Source organism: Suillus plorans (assembly GCF_016647745.1).
Source record: "Suillus plorans strain S12 chromosome Unknown HD556scaffold_18, whole genome shotgun sequence".
In the NCBI taxonomy this organism is placed as follows: domain Eukaryota; kingdom Fungi; phylum Basidiomycota; class Agaricomycetes; order Boletales; family Suillaceae; genus Suillus; species Suillus plorans.
In genome coordinates, this window is record NW_024537402.1 from 676781 (window position 1) to 684277 (window position 7497).

The 7497-nt window shown below is 49.5% G+C and overlaps 1 protein-coding gene across 1 annotated transcript; it reads left to right on the plus strand.

Moving 5' to 3' along the window:
- Positions 1–278: 278 nt before the first annotated feature.
- Positions 279–2283, plus strand: HD556DRAFT_1441526 (major facilitator superfamily domain-containing protein; the record flags this gene model as incomplete). Its single annotated transcript, XM_041306316.1, has 14 exons — positions 279–445; positions 499–525; positions 582–610; positions 663–711; positions 763–840; positions 894–978; positions 1024–1376; positions 1429–1525; positions 1574–1766; positions 1814–1871; positions 1923–1954; positions 2014–2031; positions 2081–2148; positions 2203–2283. 14 exons carry the CDS (start codon positions 279–281, stop codon positions 2281–2283), a joined length of 1335 nt encoding a protein of 444 aa, XP_041162186.1.
- Between the last annotated feature and the right edge of the window lie 5214 nt (positions 2284–7497).

A 7497-nucleotide genomic window follows, 5' to 3' on the forward strand; every position in this document is an offset into this window, starting at 1 on the left:
AGCCCTGACATGAACGTTTTTGTACAGATTAACTAATTCCTCTGCCGTCGACCAGGTGGATCGAGGAATTCTATAAAATGATTTGGGCCACGATTATGGGCCAGTGTTGGGTACACGGTCTGTTTGAGGTGCTTCAAGTTTACCCGTTCTCATCAGTTTGTGTAAACGCTCTCACTCTCTCCCGACAAGCCGAGACTAGGTTTCTCCACTCGTCACTTGACGAACATGGGGTCCACGCATATATATACAACCGTCACTGTCAATTGCCCTAGCCCGGGATGTCGTCTGGATCTGAGCCTCGAATGCCTTATACGGCCCCTCAACAGGACAAGGAGGGCTCAGAGACATTGGAAGGATCCCATTCCGCAAAGGACTCCGACCTCTTCTCACACCCGCACGAGTTTCCCGAAGGCGGTCTGGCTGCTTGGATGACAATTTTTGGAGCGTAAGCAGCTCCAATCCGGGCGGTAAAAGCTGGGCCTTACTTGATCTACTTAGATTTCTTGCACAGTTATGCGGGATTGGGTGAGTCTGGTGTCACCTGTGGTTGACGAAGAATGGCTCTTGACTGAAGGCTGAAGTTATACCATGTCATTTGGTGTCTACCAAGGTATTGCTGCATATGAAAATGAGAATGGAACATGATACTTATTACTTTCCAGACTTCTATACCCAGCATTACCTCACAAACGAGACATCGTCTGCCATATCGTGAGTTTCCACTTGTGTCTTCATGATGCGTATGCTCAAGGTCCCCTAAAGATGGATCGGGAGCCTGAACACGTTTCTAGTCACTGCTGTGGGCCTTGTATCAGGTCCACTATACGACCGAGGATATTTGTGGGTGTAATGTTGTTGGAAGTTTTCGAAGATACTCAGCAAACTTACCTTAGCTACCACCTCATAATTGCTGGATCGCTCCTGCAGAGTTTCTCTCTATTCATGTTGTCTTTGTCAAAACCCGATCAGTACTATCAGGTAACGTCACCTAAATTTACGACCTTTTTTTCTGATTTGGTGTAGATATTCCTTGCTCAAGGTTTAGGCATGGGTATCGCGTCGGGGCTCGTGTATGTCCCGACCATCACTATTGTTTCGCATTACTTCCGACGGAAACGCACACTGGCTATGACATTCGTCGCTTCGGGCTCATCGCTGGGTGCTGTCATCCATCCGATTATGCTCAATAACCTCCTGAATGGTCGTCTTGGTTTTGGAAATGGCGTCCGCGCAAGCGCAGGGTTTGTCAGCGTGCTCCTTTTGATTGCATGTCTATGCATGCGAACTCGTCTTGATCCGCCGGTGACACCAGCGAACTATATTGTGGCAGCCAAAAAATGCATTGGTGATGCACCATTTATTTGCATGATAGCAGGGTGAGACCTTAACACAACTTCTCTCAAAATCCTTCAAATGACTGTCCTGCAGGGGCTTTTTTTTCCAGACCGGCTTCTACTACCCGTTGTTCTTCATTCAACTCGACTCCATCGAGCACGGTCTCAGTGTCACCTTCTCGTTTTACTCTGTGGGATCAGTGCTATGCCAGTTATTTGCCTACTGACAGCATCACCAGTTAGTGATTTTAAATGTATCTAATTGCGTGGCACGAGTCACGTCAGGTTTCATCGCGGCGTTCACGGGAGTGCCAAACTTGGTCATAGTTGCGACGATTTCGGCTGGTGTGCTCAATTTGGGCATGATTGGATTGAGTAGCCTGGCCAGCGCCGTTGTACTTAGTGTGATGTATGGCTATTTTGCAGGGCTATGTAAGTGGTCTTCTTTTCCACTAGGTGAAAATTTATTGATGATGCAGACATTGCAATGATGGCTCCGCTTGTGGCTACTTTAACGCCCGACCTCTCTGAGCTTGGGTGAGTGATAGTTTAAATTCAGATGTACGAACCATCTAATTTAGATTATAGCGCGCGGATGGGCATCTGTTTCTTCATTAGCGGTACGTGGTATCAGCCACACTTCTACATCATTTAAATCTCACATATAATCACTCTGCAGGATTCGGAGGCTTGATCGGTAGGCGCATTTGTGCCATTTCTTGCCTCTAATTCTAATTCTCTAACAGGAACACCCATATCTGGCGCTCTGCTGACATCGAATTATACCTGGTGGATACCCGCTGTGTTCTCCGGGGTGAGTTGACCATGGTTGCTTTTTTTCCCGGAATTCACGTCAACTCGACAACAGGTCGTTTCAGTGACTGGTGGTATGATGTATGCGGTCATGCGGTTTATATTTGTCAGAAGGCAGATAAAAGAAAATGCATAATGCTCAACTCGAGATAATAGATATTGTAAGCTGATTCCTGAAGGAGTAATTTGTGTACCTATATCTCGTTGCGTTGTTCTTCCCCGAGCTGATCTATGGTTTTTACATGGATGCTGGTGACTTCTGGTGAACTCTGATGGATGATGTTTACCGTACGGTACAAGCTCTACGGCCGCATCTCGATCGCCATGTTTGAATCAAGCTTGCGCTCTGTAAATGGTACCATTGGATCGCGTTGACGTGGAATCACCACTATCGTTTTCTCCAGATACATCTGCGTCTTTCTCTTGTGCGATGCTGCCGATGGCCCGATGTCGTATTAGTGCTAGTAGAGTCGACCATGCTTCACCATCCACTTGTTCGAGGGGCGCAAAATGGAAGTACTGTTACGGCTCTTATGTGTGATCGCATTGTTGTTGAGTATGAGATCTTGAGACGTGGGCCAAGCATATGACTCTTACCTTCTGTTTGTAGTTTGTAATGATCTGTTGCAAAGCAGTTGTTTGGCAAGAACCTCGGAAATAAACAACATGTGCCAGACGCGGCCTGTTGTACAATTGTCAACGTAGTTCCACTGTGGGCCCATACTAGGTGCCGAATGTCTGAGAGTCTGTTCGGCCACCATTATTTGCGCAAGTTAGAATTTGGTTCACAGAAATTATGGCTTTGCTAATCGTCGGAACTTGAACAAGATGTCACGCTCCGATAACGCTTACCGTATGCCTTGTCCTACTATCAATACAATGCCTCTTGATCCTGATTACGACGAGGACGCTAACGAGGACGAATACGATGTAGGGATTCATTTCTGGCTGGGCTTGTAGAGACTGTTTTTACCTTACCTTATGTTGGCACTTTTGTAGCTTACATAAGCAAGTTATCTTTTCACCAGTTACCAGTAGGAGTCAGAGTACTCAGCAAGTTTTCATGATATTTCCTCTCCTCTGAGCCTTGAGCCTGGTCCAGAAACCCTTTAGGGTCGAATAGCAGCTAGGTTCTGCAAGACCCAACATTGTTCAGACTCACTCTCTGAATTGTTGTACCTTCAACGACCTTGTGGAGGCAGAGGATATGGACGACAATGCAGAGGAGAGTGATAAGAGGTATCTGGCATGCATCATGCAGATGGCCATGCATGCTATGCGCACGGTCATTACAGTCCTCAACGCAACAACTACCGCACTCGAAGCTTACTCAAACACCTACTACGACAAAGAGCCGTATCATACCTCCGCTTTGTCGGGGACTGCATGGGTCACCAAACTTCTCACTGGACACCCTGAACGCATCAGATGCGAGCTCGGGGTCCACAAGCACGTTTTCTATGTGCTCATCAATCTCCTTCGGCAAGCAGGATGCAGAGATTCCAGGCATGTACTGCTAGAAGAGCAGCTTGCTATATTTCTCTATGCGTCTGTCACGGGTCTCTCGATTCGCCATCTTGGTGAACGCTTTCAGCGGTCCAATGAAACAATATCAAAGTACATATATTGTTGCTGTCCTGGTATCAAGCTTATGTTCTTTCAGATATTTTAAACGGGTTCTTTTCGCATTCTCCTCACCACCGATATATACAACATACGTCCGCCTGCCCGACGTAGATAGCCCTCCTCCCCCTGAGATCACGAAAAACCCGAAGTTCTTCCCATTCTTTGTTGATGCTATTGGAGCCATTGACGGTACACACATCGCATGCCATTCTTTTGGTGAAGATCGGCATGCCGCTCGGGATCGCAAGGGGAACTTCTCTCAAAACTGCCTCGCGGCATGTTCATTCAACCTTTCGTTTACCTACATGTTGAGCGGTGTAGGACACGAGCTGGCACTGGGCTCGTATCGAGCTATTTTGCAGTACACGTCAAATACCCGTCACATGCTAATCACTTCCCGATGTTATCCGACGCTAACCCGCCAACCCGACGTTTAGGCCGCATCGGACCCGATGTTTTCCCGCTGTAGGACACGAGCTGGCGCTGGGCTCGTATCGAGCTATTTCACAGTACACGCCAAATACCTGTCACATGCTAATCACTTCCCGATGTTATCCGACGCTAACCCGCCAACCCGACGTTTAGGCCGCATCGGACCCGATGTTTTCCCGCGCACTTGTCCTATCCGTGTCCCGTCCCGTCTTGCTAGCCCCACTAGGTGTGTAGTTCATTATTTCGCACATTACTCACGTCGTAGCCAGCGCTATTACATGTTTTCCCATAGTCCGCAGCGCCTCATGTTTATTTACATGTACTTCGGATCCGAAATACTCCGCCGCTACTTTCGCCTATGGGTTCCGCATTTCTACGTACTTACATATATATTGGACTGACCTCGAGCATTATTCATTATCCAAGTAGAGGGGAGCAGTTCCCCGACGCTTAGTGGTCAAACCCGATATTTCGTAGTTCTTAGTTGATATTGCGAATATCATCGCTCTTTCATTATCCGTATCAGTCATTGTTATTATTGCGCACACTGCTCGCTCTTCCGACGCTTGCTATAGCGTTACTATTAGTTTCCGAAAGACCTGAACCCGAACCCGATAACCCGAAACCCCGAAAACATCGGACCCGACGCTTTTGCATCGGACATCGTAATTATACCTTCGGACATTGTTTCCCACGCTCGGACTATTGACCCCACATCACTCACTTACCCCCAAGACTATTCCCAGACCGCAGACCCCTGGGTCGAACGCACTTGTCAGGCAAGTATAGCAGACTAGGCAGTGCAAAGACCACAACACAAATATATCAGTTAGGAGCAATCTTTGTTTGTTCCTCTCTGTAAAGTAGTTTCTACAGCGGTTGGGGGGGGTCAGCTGCAGATGCTTGTGTCTATCACGATGCTCGTACTACCGATTTCAATATCCCTGAGGGAAAGTATTATCTTGTGGACGCTGGATTTGGCTCGTGCGATGAGCTTCTGGTCCCGTTTCGGGGTGTGCGTTGTAGAGACTCGCGCCTCTCGATGCCGGATATGCGGCCTTCTTACCCATTTAATTCCCTATCTGTATCAGCTCACATCCTAAGGACCAGTCATTCGCGCTCTCGCGCGCGCGCCCTACGTACGCGCCTCACTCGCACATCGCACACGCACGCGCGCCCTTCGTATGCGCGCTCCATAGGCCTTCGCGCTCCTACCGTCCGTCCCTCTGTCCTTTGTCCTTGCTGATTCACTGGTGCGTTATTTTTATCTCTCTCATTGAATTAACGAACCTTCGGTCCGACCTCCGTGCTTACATACAGAGAGCCTATTTAAACTTAGAATATATTTAGAAGTTGATATGGTTACTCGGTTCGGGAGCGCGCTCGGAAGCGCGCCGCATAGCGTAATCTCCCTTCTTAAATAGAGGGAGGATTCCTTCGGTTCTGGTACTTACTTTCCCCTTATCTTGATATACTGCAAAGTGTAGAGTTCTCCCTCCAATACTAGAAATCTGATTATACTCCTCCACTGTTGACACCTGTGCCCTTGCTACTCTCTTAAGGACTCCTCTCCTTCATCGTTCAAGCGCGCGCCCGCTTACGCGCGTACCCTCCGCATCTCTCGTTCACGCGCGCATCTCGCGCGCCTTCGCATCGCCTACGCGCGCCTTCGCGCGCGTTACTTTCCCGCGTCTACCAGCGCCCGTCTAGTTGACATAGTTTCCCTCCACCTTATTCGCGAGGAACTTCTCTCAGTAGCTGTCCTTTGGGTCGAGTTGTATTCTCGTATCCAGGTCTTGCTGTAGAGCCCCCTTTCTTTTAGTGTTTTCACCCACAGTCAAGATTCCTCACCTTCAACTGGAGCCCACCGCGAGGGACACTTCTGAGACAACCGGTCGGGTACTCAGACCCAACAGTCGTCGCAGAGCTAGAGAAGAAGCCATCGCCGCATTCGACAGAGCAATTGAATCAATTCTACCAGGACCCTTATTCTTTCAACCCGCGCGCGGTCGCTCGCGCAACATCTCAGAACTGCCACGACCAGATCTAGCGCTCTTAGCGCGCGCGCCTAGACAGCCGATATCGCCAGTCACGCCATCACCGGAAGAATCTGTCAAAGAAGAGTCGTCCGACGACTTTGAAGCAATAGATAACCCAAGAAGCCAAGTTCCCGGAGCGTTCCTCCATACGCCCAACCAACCTCCTTTTATCTCTTCTGACCTATCAGCGCTAAGCGCGCTGACCGAACTGACCGATTCTAGCAAAACCCCGCTTAACGCATTAGCATTCCCCGTGCGCGAGAACGCGCCTCCTACAGTGGGAATTCCGAAAATCAAGCAAGAAGTGTTCGAAACCCCGCGCGCGCCGCCTTCAATTCCAGGCGGTATCGTTATAGCAAACCTTCCCTTCGCATACGCGCGCCAAGTGCCAATCAGTCAGAAGACCTCCGCGCCTACAACATCCCAAACGCCTATTATGTCCACCACAAGAACCAGAATGCCCGTCCGTGGGACAACGGACGCGCCTAAATTTGATGGCACCGCAGACGACCTCGCTGACTTTATAGACCTATACGAGCAGCTCGCTGATGAAGTAGGTCTCCAAGGACTTGATCGCATCAAAGGCATCATCCGCTACCTTGAGCGCGATGATCGCGAATTATGGGGCGGGATGCCTGAGGCGCAAGTAAGCGATTACGACGCCTTTTTAGACGAGGTCAAAGTAATGTATCCCGGATGGGATGGCAAAAGGCGCTACGCGCTTACGGACCTACAAGCCATCGCGCACGAGTATGCTAACAAACCGATGCCTTCTTACCAGGAACTGAGCAGTTACCTGCGCGCATTCAAGAAGATCATGCAACCGCTTTTGGCGGAGGACAGAATCGGGAAAGCCGAGCGCGACCGCACATTCATGGAAGGTATTCCTAAGGACACTCAGGCGCAAATCCGCACGCGCCTCATGATCAAGTTCCCGGACCACTACCCGCAAGATCCATATCCGTTCATGAACGTTTTCGCAGCTGGACAGTTTGTACTACCAGCGAACGCGCCCGCACCAAGCGCAACGGCTAGCGCGCCTAAGGCGGCATCATTCACTAACCTGGTCACAGCTAACACGTCAATGGAATCGCCCGCGCAAGGAACGGTAACCAAGCGCGAATATAAGCGCGAGGCGTCCGCATTCAACGACTGCTCCTTTTGTGGCAGTCTTGAACATTATTATGCTCGTTGCACGGAGAGACAAAGGTACATCGACGCGGGCAAATGTAAGGTTAACGAAGAGACGCGCA